Source organism: Manacus candei, unplaced genomic scaffold, assembly GCF_025592945.1.
Source record: "Manacus candei isolate 608988 ecotype Guabito, Panama unplaced genomic scaffold, ASM2559294v1 h1tg000005l, whole genome shotgun sequence".
Classification (NCBI taxonomy): Eukaryota; Metazoa; Chordata; class Aves; order Passeriformes; family Pipridae; genus Manacus; species Manacus candei.
In genome coordinates this window covers 25289231-25309509 of record NW_026138053.1, presented here as the reverse complement: position 1 = coordinate 25309509, position 20279 = coordinate 25289231, and the positions used below count along the sequence as shown (strand labels likewise).

General features: G+C 52.1%; 1 protein-coding gene across 1 annotated transcript; it reads right to left on the bottom strand.

Annotated features, from left to right (window-relative positions):
- Positions 1-11256: 11256 nt before the first annotated feature.
- KIAA0040 (KIAA0040 ortholog) lies at positions 11257-20279 on the bottom strand. Its single transcript, XM_051794716.1, has 2 exons — positions 20241-20279; positions 11257-14444 (listed from the first exon to the last, which is right to left on the bottom strand). The coding sequence occupies exon 2, from the start codon at positions 14342-14344 to the stop codon at positions 14009-14011; it is 336 nt and encodes a 111-aa protein (XP_051650676.1). The 5' UTR covers positions 14345-14444; positions 20241-20279; the 3' UTR covers positions 11257-14008.

Genomic DNA, 20279 nt, shown 5'->3' with positions numbered 1-20279 from the left:
CACACAACCGCCCGCACCCCCCCCGCCGGCCCTTTATACCGCGGGCCGGCAGCGCTGCCCAATCAGCACTCGAGCGCCGCCGCCCAATCCCAGCCCGCCTGTCCCCGCGGCCCCGCCCCGCCCGCTCCGCTCCGGGAGATCGGGAACTGGGGCCGGGAACCTGCTGCTGGGGGAGACACCCTGCACATGGAATTGCACACGGGCACCTGAACCCCGGGCCATTTTTTTGCCTTGGCAAGACCCTGCGTTGCTCCCAGTCACAGGAAATCTCTGTTTCCCTGCCCATCCCTGGAGACGGGTGGCCCCTAAAATCCCCGGCAATCAGGAAGCACAGGCTGCAGGGGCTGGCAGGACCCAGTGGCCGTGTGTGCTGTGTGACACCGTGTCCTGCAGCCCCACGGACCTGCACAGCAGGGACAGGTCCTGGCAGCGTTTCAGTGCCGAGGCCAAAGCTGGGGCTCAGGGACAGCTGGGGCACATGGCAGCTCTGGGAATCTCTGCCATGGATGTCTGGGCATTCCAGGACTGCCTGCTGGGCAAAGGAGCTTCTCTGCAGACTGTGGAACCAACAGGTCTCATGGACTGTAAGAAGCCAGAAGTGCTGCAGGACTGTAGAGGAATCTGGGTCAGAAGAGACAGTTAAAGGTCTCGAAGTCTGACCTCCTGCTCAGGCCACAGTCACCAATGGGATCGCACCGGGCTGCTCAGGGAGGGATCCAGTCATGTTTGGAAACATTCCACGGATGGGGATACAACAACCTCCCCAGGCAACCCATTCCATGAGCGACTGTCCTGACAAAATACCTTCCCCTCCTCTGCGGTTGGAAGCAACAGCTGGGCTGGCAGGAGCAGAACCTCCCTGCTGGGCCATTCCCCAGCAGCCCAAACGCCCTGTACAGGGCTCGGTGCGGAGGCCTGGGCGGCTCGTTCCTCCAACTGGGCATTTTAGGAGCTGCCCTTGCCCCGTCACTGCCAAGTCCCTCTGGCAGTGGTGCAGCTCCTCAGCTGGAGTGCCTCTGAGGGACCCCGGCCACGTTTCCCAGCAGCTGAAGGAAGGGAGGCTCACCCCCCAAGCTGGGCTGCCTTTCTCTCGCTGCCTTTTCCCCACCTTTACACAGCAGGGACAAGAGCTGCACTTTCCCAGGGAACGGGGCAGTGCCAGGGGAGAGCAGCAGGCAGGAACCCCCTTCTTTTCTGCAGGCCAATGACTAACTGTGTGTGAAGGGACAGCGACTCTGGTACCAACTCCACCTCCCACTTCTTATCACAGATCGATCTGAGGCACCTGTTCAGTCAATACCTGCCCTTTTCAGGAGCACCAGGCTTGTGTTCAGTGTCCTCATTGTAGCCCACGAATCCCTCTAGGTGTTAAATCAGCCTCTCTGTCCTGATTCTTCTAATGAAGAATTAGCGTTTAATGAGAGATACAAATTATCCTGAGAGTGTCTATGTTACAAGCTCAGTTTGGCAGTGTTGCTATCCTGGAAAGTGTGGAACAGTGACTGTCAGTTCTCCTTATGCTGCTCTTAAACACCATCCCTACATTGCCAGGAGAACTCTGGAGGGAGAGACAGAGAGTTTAAAACACAAAACCTTGGCATCGCAATTGTTATTTCTAAGGATGTGTTTCTATCTGATCCAGTTGTTGGGGTGATTACTCTGGAGAGTGTTTTGTACCTCAGGCAGTAAGTCTGATGTATCAGCCTCCTCGTGAGCAGGAACCAGCACGTTCCCCAAAGGAATGTTCTGCAGACTCTGTCAAACACAGCACGGACGTGAGCAGGAGTGGTGCTTGTGCACAGCTGAAGCGAAGCACACTTGGATTCGAACTGCTCTGGGAGATCTTTGTTGAGATGGGTATTTCTGCACAGCTTCTTGTGACGTGTTGAATTTCGAGATGAGCTGATAAAGGCAGTGACACTGTTCTGTCATCACTGAGCTTTTGAGGGTTTCAAACCCCTTACTCTTAAGTCCAGGGGCTCGTTCCCGGGGGTCCGTGCTCGGGGGTTTGTTCCCGGGGCTCGTTGCCGGGTCCCGCCCGTGCCCGCTGCAGGTCCCGGCCAGTGCCGCCTCTCGCCCGGCAGGCGAGTGGGGAGTGGGGGCCCCGTGGCGGGAGGAGCGAGGTGGGCTTGGGGCTGGGATCGGGACCGCTGCGGCCATAGCGGGGCTGGGACCCCCCCAGGGAACGGGACACGGTCCCGCTCGGGCCGGGGGAGCCGGGGCTGTGCCGCGGCACGGGAGAGCGGTGATCCCCGGTGGGCACGGCCGGGACTGCAGCCCCGGGGCGCGACCCAAAAGCGGGGGATGGACCCCAAACCACGGCTGGGATTAGATAGTGTGTCGTGGGTGGTCATAACCACTTGTCCCTGCCGCAGTCCTCGGCCCTGTCGGTCAAGTCCTGCAGTGCGGACTCGCCGTTCCCGGTAGCTGGAGAGGGCTCCCATCCCCGGGCAGCCCCAACGCCCCTAAATCCCGCAGCTCCTGCTCCCGATGCCGGTGTGCCGGCTCTCCTCATCCCGCCCCTGCCGCAGGTATCTGTACGAGTACGCCAGCAGCTACAGCCAGGCGCCCCTGCCTGTGCTCCTGGGCTCCACCAGGACCTTCCTCTCCATTGTCTCCACCTGCTGCATCTCCCCTGCACCCACCGCCTGCTTCCTGAAGGAGGTGAGCCCCCTGGCACCAGTGGGCTCATCTCCATGCTGCTCCTTGGCAATCCAGGCGAACCAATGACGCCTGCTTCCAAATTTCCAGCCACTCCCCCATCCCACCACAGTGATCCTCAGATCTCAATTCAATCAGACAAGACTCAACACATGAGGAGCGAAAATGGACATGAACTCTCCCAGAAATGCATAAAGTTACTTTATTTTCAGTAGACATTTAATTTTGAAAAATATAAATGCTAAAATATCTCATCATCTTCATCTTTTGATTCCATAAAAGTCACAATAGAAAGCTTCATAAAACTGTAAAATACTATAATGTTATAAGGAATTTCATGTTTTATATTACTGGGAAAAAAATCACTTTAATAATATTTGAAATGTTTTCTGCTTTTTTCCTTTGTGTTCCACCATCCTGATCCACTTAATTTCATCCCAAGTTTTCATTCTCTCCTCCAAAGCAAATACAGACTTAGGAGAATTAAAAACAATAATAAAAGTAGCTGAAAGTGCTGTTGATTCAAAATAAAAATACAAATACCAAGGTGTATCAGCAGGCCAGAGGCTGGTGACCACCGTGTTCCCGGAGCTGGGACAAAGCTGGCTGTGGCTGGTGGCCGTCAGGGGTCCCACCGGGAGCTGGGACCTTGGATTTGTGAGGGGAAGGTCGTTGTTGACGGCCGACTCTGATCTCAGAGGGCTTTGGGTCAGCCTCCACACCTATTCCCTGAAGCGCCCAGCCAGGCTTTTCCTACGAAATACCCAATTTGGATTGAGCTGCCTCATCGGAGAGTTTGCTTGCCCGCGGGAGAGGAGGAGGAGTTTTGAGACACCACCGCCTGAGACTGCAGTGAGTCCTCACCACTTGAGACAGTGGTGAGTTCCCGTGGGAGTGTGCTGCCTGCTTTCCTTTTCGTCCCCACGGAGGGGAGGACCCCCCATCTCCTTCTCGGCTTCCCCACGTGGTCCGGGACCGCTCTCTTCAGCCCCTCTTCCCGCAGGTGACTGCCGGAGCCCACAGGACCCCCTGCCAACCACGACCAGGTACTGCAGGTCCTGCACCTTCCAGCGATCCAACAGCGCCTGCAGGTCATAATTAGGACTGTGCTAAAGGGCAGAGAAGTACTCATTTAGACTTGTTGTTGGTGGTGGTGGTGGTTTTTTTGTTTGTTTGTTTGTTTGTTACTGTTTTTGCCAACGTACACACATCTTTTAATAAAGGGTTGTTATTTCTTCTGGTTTTTTTCCACATTTTCCTCGAGTAAAGCCCCTTATTTTGACATTACAATTGCAGAGAGAGAGGAGTTTGGTTTACCTCATAACTCACTCTCTTTAGCAAACAGTCCAGTCTCATCTGACTGTGACAAAATTTCAGCCCTGCGCCTCAACAGCCATTCCCACCTCCCCAAAACTGATACAAATGAAGATTCTTCTCAGGGAAAAGGTGCCACCACAGAAAACTCTTGCTGCCCATGGAGTGCCCAGGCTGCCCACCAACTGCACCAGAGACCTAAAGGTTGCAGGCTTTCCTTCCTGGGGAAAAAGTTGTGTTGGTTGCTTACAATAGTGCTGCTCTCCAACTGCCAGTCCAACTCCCAGAATTTAACACAGAGTAATTACATCTTGAGAAGTAGGGACAGGCTACTTCCATTGTTGTTGCTTTAAACTGAGATTTAATAATTGCATTTATCCTCAGGGAAGCACTGCAGCCCTCTTGCAGTATGTTCGCAGAAGGTTTCTTACAGCCGCTCTGAACTGATGTTGCATTAAAATAATTCTGTTTTTCTCCTCATGCTGGCCTTGGGCAATCTGAGTGCTCAGGAAAAGTCTGTCTAAGCCTTTGTTTCTGGTGAAGGAGCTGGTGTCCCATATCCAGCATATACTGAACTGTAAAGCTCTGGGTTTCTTTATGTTCCTGCATTCACTAAGGAAAACTGAAGCTTGACAACACTATGAAGTCATTTTTCATCTGAAGTAGGGGAAAAAGGGGAAAGGGCTCTCAGCGGGCCACATTAGGGCTGTGCTCCAGGACTGAGACAGAGAGCCAAGACCTGTTTTATCTGAGTGCTCCTCAGAGATAAGCTTGAGACATGCCAGGAACTCTTGGACACTGTACAGCTGAGCCAATTGCAGGGCTCACAGAACATCCCAAACCAGACCTGAAGTAGGCCTTGCTGTGTTTGGTCTAGGCTTCTGCTGCTTGCTAGATATGAAGGCTACTGCATGACTTTCAGGCATTGAAACTCAGCCCAAGCCCTGCACTGCAGTTGCTCTCTATTGTTTATGCAATGGGATTTGACTTTTCTTTTTCAGTAGGGATTGATCCTCCCAAGAACCTCCATGTGTCAGAGGTGACTCATTCTACTGGTGGTTACCTGGGCTCTTCCTGCAGCACAGATTGATGGCTACTCCCTGACCTACCAGGGTCCGGATGGCACAAGCAAGGTACAGTGAATTCCTTGAATTACTCAGTCCTGCAGACCTCATCACCCCTGTGATTATGGGCACTGCCAGTTGGATCTTGTGGGTATGTGGACCACAGGAAAACAATTTTGAGCAGAAATCTTTGCTATCCATAACCCAGGAAGGGAGAGTTTAAGGAAGGAGATGTGCTGCTGTCATGAGTAGAAGCTGTGGAAGGACTTTGTGACAGTGTAATGCCTCTTCCCAACAGATCCAGCTGCAGAAAACAGGGTTACCTCTTCACTTCTCTACCTGGAAGGACAGCACTCATTAAGGACAGAGGGCCCTATGAGTTTTTCTTGAGACCTAGCCCTAAATCTTCCTTCTGAGAAGATGGATTCCATGTTTGAAGGATGGGCAGTTTGAACCCTTCAAGAAAAGCCTGTAAATTCATATGGGGTATGAGGCACCGTGGTCCAGGAAAGCTAAATGCTGTCCAGAGCTGGGTTGACCTTTGATCCGTGTTACTTGGCAGGAAGCACAGCTGGGTCCCACCGAACAATAGTTTGTGCTGGAAGGCCTGGAACAAGGAGTGAGGTACACTGTCTTTGTGAAGGCCCTCAAGTGAGCTCACCAGAGCAGAAGGACAGTCAGTACCTTCTCAACAGGTAGGAGTTGGCCTTGCATTTTACATTTTCCCTGTGCTCTGCAGCTGTTGTGTTTTGTGGTAGAGATTACAGATTTTATTTGTAATTTATTACAAATTTTATTTGTGGGAATGCAAAGACCAGGAGACTCTACACAACTTTGTGTTCTCAGCTGGTTTTTGTCTGTCTTGTTCTGTTAGTGAACAATGTGTGAATTAGAGGATCCAGCACTAAATAGGGCAAGGTTTTTGGAGCAAGAGTCTTTAAATGTTCTGGGAAAAATAATGTCGCAGTACAGCCAGCCTTATGCTGGTTAAGGCTGTTTGTTTTTTCTGATTCTGCTGTCCCTTGCCAGAAACTGAGATAAGACAGAGTAAACTTGGCAAAATGTCACAACAACATCAAGCAGGGAAGGAGGGGGAGCAGGAAATAGCTGATTTAACCCAAATGGCCATGGGGTGAGAGTCTAGGACTGCAAAGGTGAACCATTATAAGAGTAATTGTTTTTTATTTCCAGGTCTTGACAAGCTGCACAACCTCACGAGCAGCAGCCTCGTCCACTACGAGCTCCGTGTGGATTTACAGACAGCCAGCGAATCCGTCTGTGCTGTCCATGACTCCTTCCAGGTTGCCTCAAGCAGGAAGAGATACAGGCTGTCAGTGGGGAATTACAGAGGCAGTGCTGGTGAGGAGGGCTTTGTGCTGTGCTTGTGCTCTGCTCAGCACAGGGAAGCAAATGCTGGGACCTGTGTATTTGTTTTGCCGGCAGCATGGGACCTCCTTCCTCAGGTCAGGTTAGATCAGATGTGGTTCTCTCTGAGGAGAAAAGTGTGTACTTCTCAGCAAGACTGAAGAGAGTGTATTCATAGGCCTGTCTCATGTTGAAGACAGGAGAAAGAGTTGTTTTTTTTATGGGGAAGAGAGCGCTCTGTAACCCAGGGAAATGCCAGCTGAAAAGGCAAACTTGGAGGAGTTTCCATGAGGTAACCACTGCTGATGGGGCAGCAACCTCTGGGGCTCCCCAGCTAAGAGTGGAAGAAAAAGTGGCTTTTATTCAGGATGCGAGTTTGCTCAACAGCACTGGTAAATCCTTACCACTGCCATTGTGTCCATAGGCTTCCATTTATCCTTTAATATCCTCTTGCTATAAGGTTTAGATCTTCAGTTGGGAGGATCCAGCCCTTGGATATGCCCTCTAATAGCATTGCTTTAGAAATTAGTGTGAAATTGAGAGGGAAAAGATCCACAAGAAAACTTACAGCTGTTATTCCATCCTCCCTGGATCCAGAGGACTTGAGCTCATGGCTCTCTGGTTCTTGTGGGCAGAGATAACTTGAGGTGGAGCTGTCTTGAGGGGAACACCTAAAGGAACACTCACTAGGAGCCTCACTAGGATGCTGGCTCACTGTCCTTGGCTTTCAGTGCATGCCTTGGAGTGCATCTTGCTGTACAGGCTTATTTTGGGCTTGAAGATTGCTCCAGTCCTGTTGTGTTCCAAACTGGATAGAGGTTTGATTTATATTAGGAGTGTCTGAAAGACTGATGATAATTAGAGTCTCTATGTATTTGAGGGTTAAATGGTATTTAGAGGGGGGCCATAGTAGCACCTGGTCTGGGCACTGCAGTAAAAGAAATTCCTTGGTCTGTTCCCAGAGTGTGAACTGGGAGCCATGGAAAGGTCATGAATTCTCCATTCCTTTTACAGAGATGAAGATCCATCCTCAGTCATCCAGCAAGGAGGCAGTCCTGGGGAGGAAGAAGAGGTCTTTGTTAAGAAATATTCAATTGTTATCTTGGTGAGGGAAGAGGGAGGAGATCAGGGCTTAAATGGAACCCTGTGCAGGACAGTACCCAAGGTCCACTTCAGACAGCTTTCTCCAGCACACTGGGGACAACTGCTGACCAGTGTGCACGCAGGGACATCTGGACCTGCAGCACATCCTGCTGCCAGCCTTTGGAGCTCCTGATGGGTGATCTCCCAGAGGCTGGGAGGGGGCTTTTGGGGAACATCCTGCTTGTAGATGGCCTGTTGGCTAAACATGACAAGGACCTGCTTGACACAATATTTGAACTTTGATTAACTTTACCTAAAATAAGCTTTAACACATGCTGTTCCTTCTGAAACCCAGGCTGCAGGCTCCTCTTCCTTCTATCCTTCTCTGATGCCATCCACTTCAAACTTCAAAAAATTAAATTTGAACCTACTAACAAATAATAGCCCCCTAATTTACATTGGAGAGAGCTTTCCTGAGACTAATTCCTCTCCCTGTCTTGCTCTGTCATTCCCCTTGTTATTTGGGAACATTCTCTACTCTTCCTGCAGAGCTGGGTTTTGGGAAATGTTGCCAGGCTGCTGGCAAGGCTCATTAATCCAGATGAGTTCTGTAGACTGGGTTCCTCAGCCTCCAGTATTGCATCTCTCCAGGTTAAAATCCTGCTATTTTGCTTGTATCTTCTTGTCTCTTGTGGCCCAAATTAAAACCTGAGCAGCTGTGCAGTAAGTTGATGTTCACACTCCGGAGTGAGGCCCAGAACAGGGTGAGTGTAAAGGCTACTCTCTTCCAAGCTCTGCTCACCATCCCAAACCTGCCTCTCCATTCTGCTTGCCTAAGGGGCTGCTTGCAGACCGTAAAACAAAATTCTCTGTGTGACTGTTCCATCTGCTGCCTTCTGCTTTTTCATTAGCAGCGTGGCAGGTAGTGATGCTGAAATGATAACACTTGTCATCCACCTCTAAAATGAGCACCTCTTGGACCTAAACTGATCCTGCACGCTTTCCCTCAAGCCCCAGTGCATGCTTTCACATTTGGCTGCTTTTTTATTTTAACTCAGTCATAAAGGTGAGGTCTATTTTCTTTCCCTGAGCGGATATTAAAATTCTGGACCACCAGCTCCAGCCAGGGAAGAAGTATGAACTCACCAAATGCTGCTTGCTCAAAGGCTTCCTTGTCTGAACACACTGGAACATGGTTGTCCTATGTCTTAATGGCCTTTTCTATCCCAGTGCTAAGCTGAATAATTAATTTTAAAGAATCCTTCCCAGACTTTGGAGGAAATAATAAAATTGCAAATAAAGGAGGCCTTAAAATATTTCTATCTTCTTTGCTTTGGGTGGCAGAATTATTTTTCTTCCCATTTAAACGAAGCATTTTGTATGGAGAGAGAGCATTACCCAATCCCAGAGAGGGGCTGTGCAAATTAGGTCTTTGGGGTCTGCTCCAAAACAGCGATGGGCACTGTGTGATCTCTTTGTGACCTAACTCTGTGAAGCACTTAACTGATCTGTGCTTGCTGGGACCTGGCTGAGGAGAGTGAGCTCGAGAGTTGTCTCCCAAAGGTGAGAACTAAGTTCTTCACAGAACTTTCAGGGCTGTGGCTCTTGTGTGGGTGGGCAGGCAGAGACTCATCTGAGCTGTGTTAGGATATCCAAGCCCTGGGCTGGGGGAAGGAGGAGACTAATGGTGAGAGGAGAGGAAAGGAAAATTGCACTTGAAGTGCTCTGCAGGCTCTGTGCTAAGAGCATGAGAGAAGGACACAGGAAGGCGATGAGGGCTCTTTACTGTGAAGTGCTTTCTCCCTGCTGCCCACTTGTCTGTAGGCAAGGACAGGTTTCAGTCTGTTCATTAAAGGGCACAGTGAAGTCATCAGGAATGAGACTGAGAGGGAGAGGAGGACTGATTTCACGCACAGCCCCTCTGAAAGTAAGTCCATGCTCTAAAAAAACCATAGGTGTGATTTTTCCCAGCAGCTCTTTCTTGTGCAGGGACAAAATATAATCCTCTCCTAGAGCTGAATCCCAGCTGGAAGAAGGGAGTATTCTCTTAAGCGGTACGAGCTTTGCATTTCAGAACCAAAGGCAAACGGGACACTTTTAGTTTCTGAGAAGGGTTTACTTGTTGCTCCTGATTAAGTGCCCTTCTTCCACCAGGAAGGGCAGTCAAAGGGGCGGCTGCTGGAAAGATATTGTGGGAATTCAGTACTCCCGAACAGCCACAGGATGGCACCGTCTCTTCACGCTAGTGCAGGAAAAGCTTCCCCGTATCCAGCTGGCGTCTTCGGAAAGACCTTTTTGGGGTTAACGAGTCTGTGTTACAGCCTGAGAGGCTGGGACTGCTCAGATAATGCGGCTTGTTTGCCTTAAGGAACTGGCTGTTCTGGTTTTGAGGCTCAGGCTGGTAGTAGTCGATGGGTAGTTCCATAAAAATGTCACATACTCTTACTACCCTTGTTTTGCTGCAATAACCGGCCTGGTGACAGTAATGCTGGAGGGCCAAAACGTTCTTGAAACCTCTGCCTTGCTCTGAGATCACTTAAATTTTATATACTGCTTTGCAACACTCCCAGAGGCAGAAATTTGAATCCCAGAAGGATCCTCTCTGCTTTGGCATCACTGTGTTAATGAGGATTGTCCTGTTGGTGGGTCCTACCAGCCAGGAGTCATGTGTTATGACATATCTGGGACCCCAGAGAAATGCTGCAGGATTTACCCAGGAGGAGGAGGAGAGGATGCCTCTTCCTCTGTGGTGTGATTTGGAGAGAAGACTCAAGTGTCTTTCTGCACTGGGCACTTGTCTGGGAAGCAGTGGTGTTACTTTTGGTTGCTGCCCTATGCTTTGTTGGCTGAATAAATAGTGGAACAGCCAGTGAAGATCCAATTCTTTCCTCATAGAGGGATTTAATGGGCCTCTATGTGGGGGTGACTTTTGCTTCCCCTCAATCTCTGGAGTGCTCCACGATGCTCAACCTCACCTCAATCCTGTATATTTCTAACCTAGGATGCAGATTCTGTCTTTTCCCTCTGCAGCCCAGGCTACCCAAGAACACCTGGCCCTGAATCCCATGTCTGACATCTGGAAAGAAGCGAAGTGTGTGCTGCTCCTTCCTCCCCCCAAGTGTGCCTTTGCCATTTCCAGCTGCTCCTTGCTGTGGTCCTGCATGCCTCTTACACCCAGCCTCAGCTCTGGAAGGTGCAGCTTGGTGCCTCATCCAGGTGAGAAGCAGGTTTTTAATTTCCACCCTCGTGGAGGCAGAGCTCAGTGGTGCAGGATTTGGAAAGGCTCTGCCCAGCAGAGCTGTGTGCCTCCTTCTGGGACTTGCCCAATACAGACAGCAAGCTGCAGACACTTTATCTGATCAAAACCAACTGGGGTTAAGCAGCCCATGCTGCTGATCCTCTGCAAGGAAAAAAAAAAAACCCTCTGCAGCCCACCTCCTGCACCACAAACACAGCTTTTCTTCTCCCCACTACTTTTTGTCCTTGAGTGGAGGAGCTTGGCTGTTCTCATTAACAAGGCAGGGCCACTCAACTTGATTAAGCTGAGCTGTTTCTTTAAGAAAACGTCTCTGAGCTGCACAGCTGGCTGCAGGCAGAGACTGCACGGCCTCTGCCTGCTGAGCTCTCTCTGGCTCTTATCTAGGGCCAGGACACAGATACAGGAAAGATCTCCCCACGAAAATAAACACGACCGAGAGATAGAGACACAGCATTTGTTTGCAGTTTAAGAGCAATTTATTTTTAGTTTAAAAAAAAATAAATTGCACAAAACTCGTTTTGTTGTTCCCCCCCCGTTGCATGGACTTGTTTAGGCAACTTGAAGGCTGATACTGAAATGCAGTTGTGGGAGGCAGAGTGGAGGTGTCTGGAAAGCAGGAGCTGTAGGACAGAGTTTGTCTACCATGCATCTCTGGAGCCAGCCCCAGTGCTTTTTTGGGGTGGGGAGGCTTGGACCATCCGCTGGTCAGGTGGATCAGGTCAAGGTTGTATCCTGGTCCCTCCCTGCCCAGCCTGGCAGTGGTTTGAATGATGATTTTGGGGAGCTCTTGAAATTCAGACCTGGCTCTGAACTCCCTGGATCTGGAGATGTGTGTGATGTAACACGTTTTCTTGGCAGTTCTCTGGTTCTTGTAGGAATTGGTTGCCCTCGCCTGAAATGTTACCCGCTATCCCTTCTGGAGAAGGACCTTCCTGCAGGGAGCCCTGAAAAGCCCAGCACCTCCACACCAGGTAGGCTGTGCTCTGCTGGTGCTGGCTGCCTCCATGCCCCTGCTTGTTTGGGAAGCTTCTGGCCACCCATGGTGTTTCCCTTTACTCTGATTTTTTTTTCAGTTCCTCCAGGCAGCACCACCCTGCCTCCAGGGCTGCTCGTGCCTCTGGATCGAAGCAGGAACTCCTGCATGGGCAGCATTCCTGCCCACAGTGCTTTGGCCACCCGCTGAGCACGGAGGCAGTACCTGGCTGGGGAAAAGGAGGGAAGGAAAACAAATATGAGTACAGTGCTAATTCTCCAGGATCCTGGCTGGACTGGGTGTTTGGGACAGAGACCAGAGCCATTCCCGCGTGTAATCCTAGGATTACATGTGGCAAATCCTAATTTTTTATACCATTATACGTTGCTTCCTGTTTTGGAGAAGAAGGGACTCACTAATTTCAATGGTAACAAAGCAAGCTGGAAAATAAGGCACATATGGGGTCAATTTAAAGGGCTGTGTGAGGAGGAGGCTGTTCCCAGCACAGCCACACGCAGCCAAACCCCGTGACGTGATGTGGCCATCCCGGCCCTGCCTGTGTCGGACAAAACAGGCTGTGCTGGGACTGGGTGGCACAAGCAGCCGCTTCCAGGCGGTGGCTTTGTCCCCCGGGCCAGGGGAGGTGGCATTGCCCTTGCCTGGGCTGGAAGCGGTTGTGTCCGGCAGCTCTGTCCGGGCTTGCCCACGTGGGTTTGGCTGCTTGTTCCCCAGATGTCTGGCTCTTCCTGGCAGCTCTGGTCTGCTCCAGCAGCTTAGGAACTGAAAGGAAACCGAAGGAAGGCATCCAGTGTACAGACAGGGCAAAAAGCAGATGTGGTGAGGCTTCTCGTCACACACATGCATGGCAAAACAAGCTGGGGGAGACAGAGACTGGTGGAGGGGAAAGACACAGGAGACTCCCAGCCCACGGGTGGGCACACAAGTCTAGGGGAGCAGTGACAAAACCCCAGCAGGGGTGAGAGCTGTGGCTGGTTCCATTAGCTGCTGTGCCCGGGCTGAGCCATTGTTCCAAGGGACATGAGGATGGACAGGGGTGCAGGGTCCAGCTGTATGATGGATCCCTGGGTAAGGCATGACTGTGGACATGGAGTTTACTTTGCTCGTACAACACATTCCAAATCCCAGAGCTGTCCAGCCTGACAGCTGTAGAGAAGCCCTCAGTGTGGCACACAGAGGTGCCCATGTGGCATCGGCTCGTGGGTCTGTGTGTGTCTCCTGTGTGGCACAAGGGCTGCAGGGAGAGAGGACGGCTGAGTGTGCCAGGACAGCGTGTCTGCTGCTTCAATACCGCTTCGGTGTGCCCGGCCCTGCTCCAGAGGGGCCTTTGGTCCTGCTCTTCTTTAGTAGTCATTCAATAAATAACTCTAATGCCCGTAGCTAAGCTTTTACACAGCCTCAGCTTGTGTTTCCGCTGTTGCAGTAGCGTGGTGGGCTCTTTAATGGCAAGTTTGTACAAAAAAGTCTTTCAAGGAAGGGGGTTTTTTAAGTGCTGGTGCAAAAGGGCTGGTCTGGCAGCCTCCTCTCTCCTCCCTGCCTCTAGCCTGGGTGGCCAGGCATCCTTCTGCTGTGCTGCCTTAGGATGGTGTCATGAGGTCTCTAAGGTTGGGCTGAGGGCATCTGGCTTCAGATGCTCTCAGGTGCTTTTGGTCGGGTAGCCAGGGAGATGGCACATCTTTGAGCCGTGGAGTAACTCAGTGCTTGGCTTTCTTTGCACCTCCAAAGCGAGCTGGGTTTGGACAGAGCCCAGACAGTCAAGCTGTGCCATCCCCACGGCAGGGCAAGCAAACGAGGCGTGTCTGTGCCTGCTTCACTCGTGGCTGTCCGTGTTTGAGCAGGGGGAGCGTGCAGGTGGTCTTTGGGTGCACGTTGTCCTGCACGCCCCTGTCTGTGCCACGGTGCCTGTGCTTGCAATACGAGTGCAGAGGGAGAGCCTGCCCCCCGTTCCCTGGGTGCCAGCCTGGTGAGTGTGCGCTGTGCTCGTGGCAGGAGGCATGTATGGCCCAGTGGCAGGTCACCCTTGCATGCTCACCTGTCCTTTGCAGGGGTCTCTGACCCTGGGCGCAGTGTCAGGGTGGAGGAAAAGGGGCTTGTATAACCTGTGCCCGACTGCCTTGCTCTCTCTGCTGGCCCTTCAACACGCTGGGCTCAGCCTCTGTCAAAAGTCACCACAAAGTGGCAGCAGCTTTGGCATCTCCCTGCCCCTCCTGGTGCACAGTTGTAAGGACTGGTGGCATCTCAGAGGAGAAGGCCTGAACACCCTCCTGTCTGCTAGATGGGCAGGGAGGGCCTCTTGTCCAGCAAGAGCAGCTTGGGCTGAGCCGAGATCCACAGGTCCTCTTCATCCTGCTTCTTCTTCTTCTTCTTTTTCTTCTTGTTCCTCTCGGCGTGCAGCTGCCCGTTGCTGCTGGGGCCACCTTTCCTCGAGCCTTCTCTCCTCCGTCTGCAGAAGCAGCAGTGGCAGCAGATGAAAATGAAGGCGATGAGGACGACCAAGGGCAGACCCAGCAGCACGGCCAGGCAGACGGTGTTGAAGATGCCTTCCTCGTGCTTGGTGCGGATGAGCTCCAAGATGGAATTGAAGAAAGAGCTGATCTTCTGCTGCATGTCGGCTTCTGAGTAGGCTGCTTGCTCCGCAAAGGTCCCTTGGGATACCTTCAGCTCCTGTAAGCAGCTCGTGGGCTCCACAAGTGTCCTGGGATGGTGCCTGCAGAGACAAGAAACTACAGGGATCAGGTGCCTGCTCCCTCAGCAGTTTTCTCCATGGAGCTGCCAGCACAGCCTAAGCCTCAGCAGGGTAAGATGTCTTCTGTCTTAGAGGGGTCTGGGGTCATGGGGGATGGACTATGCTGCCTGCCATGTTCCTTTGGGTTTCTCCATCTGAGAAACATAGCCTTCTATATCCTAGGATTCTTTTTTGGTGGTGGGGATGGACAAGGAGGGCTTTGGGCATCCCTTCTTGCCTTGGCATCTGGCTGAGCACAGATCCTGCCCCTCTGCACTTACATCTCAGGCCTCGCTGAGCACCAACAGCACCGAGCTCTTATTAGTCCTTTGTAGGGCTTGTTTCTCAGCAGAGGAAATACTTCTGCAGGAGGAGCTTTGCTGTCTAGGAAGGGACTTGCCTGATTCAGGTAAGGGACCACTGTGGAGAGCAGTGCCACTGTTGGATGCAGGACTCTACATGTCACAGGTCTCCCCTTACCCCCAATCCATCCTGGGACGGGGTATCCTTGGACAGACTGTTTGTCATGGGCTGGGGTGGGCAGCATAGAGGCAAGGAGTGCCTGTCCCAGGCACCACACAGGGTCGTGGTCTGGTCCTGCTGCCCCGACACCCAGGGCACTGCCAGCCAGGTTTGGGGTGGCAGCTGTGGTTAAACCACCTGGATTTCTGATGAGAACCATGGTCATGGGACTCACAGGCAGCACTCACGTGGGTGGACCCTGATGGGCTGCCTCCCTGCATCCAGGGCTGGCCACAAAGGCGGCAGCAGGGGAGGATAAGGGTTGGCTGGGGATGGAGGAGCTGCCGCCGCCGTGCCTCACCTGGGAATTGCTCCAAGGGTTTGGGTAGGGCTGAGGAGCATTTCTGTGGCCTGACGTAAGGTTTTCCTCTTCCCTCAGGGAGGGAGAGGTGCTGCTGAGTGGCAGGGCTCCCAGGGAAGCCCTCCTGCAGGGGCAGGGAGCTGCTCAGGCTTTCCTCCTGCCCTGGGGCCAGGCAAAGCTCCTGGGGGGGTCTGAGTAGGGCAGGGGGCTTTGTGGGTGAGTCTGCAGTTCTGGCTCAACACAGGGGTCACCAAATTAGAGGCTGTACAGACGAAGAGCTGGCAGGGCAGTAGCGGGCTCTAACACCCTGTTTCACCCTCACTCAGCATTTTACATCGGTGTCTTTGCCAGCCTTTGAGATTCAAGCCCCGCAGCCTCTTGAGGGAATGCTGAAATCCCCGTGTGCCCAAGAGGAGAAAGTGAGGTGCAGTCAAAGGAAAACCAACACTTCCACATAACAAAAACTTGAAAGATACAGCTTGAATTCCAAAGGTGTCCCAGAGGGGTCGCTCCGCTTGTCCCCTGTGACACCAGCTCCTTGACTTGCCCTCGGGCAGCTCTCACAGAACTTGGGGACCTTGGCGGGGGGACAGGGGGACCCAGGCTGGGGCTGGTTCCAGCTAAATCCTCCTTGTCCATAGCACTGCCCTTCCTTCCTTTGCATCGCATTTATTCCTGCTGTGGCACCTGCTAAGGCATGCTCTCTTGTATAGAGCGTTTTGGGATCCTCCAGTTCACCCAGCCAGCACATGCACTGCTCATCCTCCCCCTTCACTTTCCAATTACACCACGCTCCTAACGAACTACCGAGCCATCAGCCTTGCCCAAAAAGGAACCACCAGTCCCACCCAGCCCTAACCGCAGCCTTAGTGCTGCTGCTGAGGCAGGAGATGCTGGGCAACCCCCAGAAAGGTGGCTCCCCGGGGAAAACCCGCCTTTGGAAACACTGTCCTGGGACCTACAAGGCTGTGCAGGGTCTTGTTTCACCGGTCACCCCTGGCTGCTGGCTTTTGGACCTGACTGCCAGGACCCCAAGAGCTGAATCCCCAGCAGAGACACCGAGGCCTCAATCTGGGATTCTAGAAGTGCTCAAATCCTGTTAGAAGCAAGGGGTTTATCCTCCGTGCCCCTCACAAAATTGGTTTGTTCTGCCCAAGAGCGCAGCTGAGCTGGCCCCAATTAGCTGGTGGTTTCTTTTTTGAACATGAATTTCTGTGGGTGCCTTTTAAAAAAACCTCTCATTTGAGATTTACCAAATGAAATGCAGCGCTCTGGGAGGTGGTTTGGCCTTTGGCTGAAAGAAGTTTATTATTATTATTATTGCTGGATTTTTGTCCAGTCTGCTTGCATCTTTCAGTTTCTGTTTGCTAGAAAAGGAATTTATTTATATATATATATTTATATATATATATATATAAAAATATATATATATTTATATATATATATATAAAAATATATATAAAACACACATATAGAGTGGGGTTTTTTTGGAGGTAGACAAGCAGAATGGCTTGCACCCAGGAGGAGGAATGCTCTTGTGAGAGGCAGAAGAGCCTTTTCCACCCAACCTCTGTTGCTGAGCAGCTTCCCAGCCTTGGGAAAGCAGCTGCTCCCCACATTCCCTCATTCCACTCAACAGAGGACAGTAACATCATCATCATCATCCCCACCTGAGAAATCATGGGCTACCACTCAGAGACTCAAATCCCATCCATCCTCTTCCTATCCCCTGCCTGCAGCCAGTGGGGCACATCCCAGATCTGCTTTTGCTCACAGGGGAGATAAGCAAGAGGCACTTCTTAAAGCTGATCCCTGTCCTGACCTTCATCCTCTGTGAGGCTTTTTTTTGGGGGGGCAGCTGTAGTAAAGGTTAAACTGCAACACAAACAAACAGAGCAGCTTTTCCTCAGCCTGAATCATCCAAGTGGTGCAGGTTTGCCATTTATCCATAAATACCCTGACAGCTCATTATCCAGGCATGAATACTGGACGCCTATGATACACTTGACTCCAAAAAAGAAGTCAAAAAACCAAACAAGCCCAAAACAACAACCGCCTTAATTTCAGACAAAACAGGATGTACAATTTTATTCCTGCGCGGAGCTGCTTTATATTTATTGCCTCTAAACTTCTGGGGAGGGAAAGAGGGCTGGAACTTCCTTTTAAACTTGTAATTAATTGTTTGCAGAGGAAAAAAAAGAAAGCAAAAAAAAAAAAAAAAAAGGCAAAGCCCTTTGAAATGTTTCCACTTTAAACCGGAGCTGAATGTGCCGCAGAAGCCCTGGCTGTTTGTTCCTGGGAAGTGCCCAGCTGGGGATGTGTGGCCACCCTGGGCAAGCCCAGATGTGGATGAGCATCCCTTGGAAGGGGAAGGTGGAGGAACCTGCCACCACCCTGAGCAAGCAGCGCCCAAATCCCAGAGCCATCTTCCAGCATGGCCATGCAGCTGCTTTTCAAATGCTTTTTCTTTTTGGTGCGTGCATCGCTTTTTGTTTTGTAGATGAAGGGATGTCTGTGTGCTAAAGAAAGGGGTTCTTCATATTTAAAAAAAAAAAAAAAAAAGGTGGGGAGGGGAAAGTAGAAAAACTGGTGTCTTTGGAGCCGGCAGCTCCAAGGGCAGAGGGGTTACTCAAGGCCACCCATTGCCAGCTGAAAGCCTGAGTGCACAGTGAGGAGCTGCATTTAGGAAAAATCCGTGCTGCTGCTCAGTTTGGTGCAACAGCAACATTTCCCTTTAGAGAAGGGATGAACGGGGACAGCTGCCTCCACACTGTGGTCCAGGATGGGTGTGGACCGCCAGCTCAAAGCACATGGAGCTGCCACTGGGAGGTCAGCTGGTTTTTGGGTCAAGATATGGGCCAAAGAAACAGGGCCAGGGAGGCCCTGGGAGACAGGGCTGTGTCTTGGGGAGGGCAGTGAAGCGCCCTGCTAAATGAGCTCTTTGTTTTTGGGCAGCCGGTGCTGGCAGAGTCAGGGGAAAGCTGACATGGAAACTCGCTTGGGAACTCCTGTGGCCAGGGATGGACGGCTCCGCCTGACAGCAGCTCTGCATGGTGAGGCTCTGTGCCACTTGTGTAAGTTTTAATCCAACACGAGGTCCTTTAATCCGTCTTGGCTTCGAAAGAGCCAGTTTGCAAGGGTGGGGAGCATGTGCCACTCCTCCGGAGTTACGGGCGGCCGTGGGTGGAAAACAAGCTCCCTTTGAGGGCAGGTTTGCGATGGCACCGCAAACCGTCGGCAGGCGCACAGGGCTTGCCTGGCTGAGGGGAGGGGTAAAGGCTGCCAGCCCGAGTGTGGGGAAACCAAAACAGAGGGGTTGCCTTGGCAATGCTGGCTTGTCCACATCCTGTGCACTGCAGAGCGACCGCAACCGGGGATGGAGGTAGAGTTTGCAGGAAAGCTGCAGTTTGCTAGAAACTGCTACGCTAGGTCACCATGGCAGAGGGGAGAGAGCTGGAGGTGTTTCAGGACCTGATTTTGCTGGTTAAGGTCTCTAGGCTCAACCCTCAACAGGCTCTTATGTCTGCATGAAGTTCCCTCCAGCCTAACAAAGCTCAACCTGCTCCTCTCAGCTGAGATGCTGCCTGGCTCAGGCAGGAATGGGGCTGCTCTGAGGTGCCCCCTGCACCCATGGTGAGAGCAGGGGTAGCTCCGGGGGACAACTGACAACTTGCTAAGTAGTGCAGAGCAGGAATCACGTTATTAAACACAACCATTTCCTTCTGTTACTGGCTTTATGTCAGCTTTATACCGACTTTCCATGGCACTGACAGCTGTGGGTCAGTCTGGGAGAGGCTAACCCAGCAGAGACACAGCTGTGCTGTCACACGAGTGGCATCTCTTTTTCCCCACTTGCACCTGCAGACTTAAAGGAAAACTGGATGAAACCTGACACCGAGGGTGTGCAGTTTCCTTAGCAAGGATTGCACGTTGCTGTTTCGGAAATGGTGACTAAGAAGAGTTTTGCCGTCGATCCCCCAGAACTCACAGCAAGCTACGGAGACCTTCCTCACACGTAAAAAGCAAACACCAAAAGCCACCACCCAGCAAACACGACCAGCTACAGCTTCGTCTCGTTCCCACCACCATCAAACCTTCCTGCCAGAAGCCGCGCGTAGATTCTTTCATCCCCTAAAGGGAGCGATTTGGAAAACTACCGATAGGAACGCTGGATAAGAGGGTTAAAGTGAAACTATTTTGCAAGCTGCTGCCTGGAGCCCACTCGGCATCACCGGCTGCACACGCGCGGCTGCCGTCGGCCCGGGATCGCGGCGACTCTGGCCAAGAGACCAGCTCTGAGTTTAGGTGAGCGCCACTGTCACCCCCGGCAGCACCGGGAGCTCCTCTGAGCCGTCCCGGTCTCCCCCAAACTACGTGCAGGCAGTGCAGGCGGGCAGCAGCCCCCACCCGTGGCCCTCGCTGGGGTGGATCGCGTGTGGTTTTGGTCGCAAGAGGCTCAGAGGGCTGTCGGAGAACTTGTGGCTGCCCCATCCCCGGAAATGTTCAGGGCCAGGTTAGACAGCAGGTTGGAGCAACCTGGTCTGGCAGAAGGTGTCCCTGTTCCACGGCAGGGGTGTTGGAACTAGGTGGCCTTTAAGGCCCCGTCCAACCCAAACCGTTCCAGGATTCTCTGCTGTTCAAAATGTGTGGATGCAGCCTCCGGCTCCGGTGCCCCGAAACCCCGGTGATGGGCAGGCCACCCCTGACACACCTTCCCTGAGAACTTGTCGCTCCTCATCGCCATTTCCCAAGTGCCATCGTCCCCACCGCCCCTGCCCCGGTGCCCACCCCACGAAGCAGAAGAGTTGTCCTTAAAAACTTATTTAAAAAAAAAAAAAAAAAAAAAAAAAAAAAAAAAAAAAAAAAGCCCTGGATTTGGGTAACACAAAGCCGAGGATAACGCCCAGGAAAGCCCAGCCTTGGGACCCCCCCCTCCCAGGTACCCCCCAACTTACCTCTGTGCCGCAGCCCCGTCCCGGCAGCTGCTCCGGCGG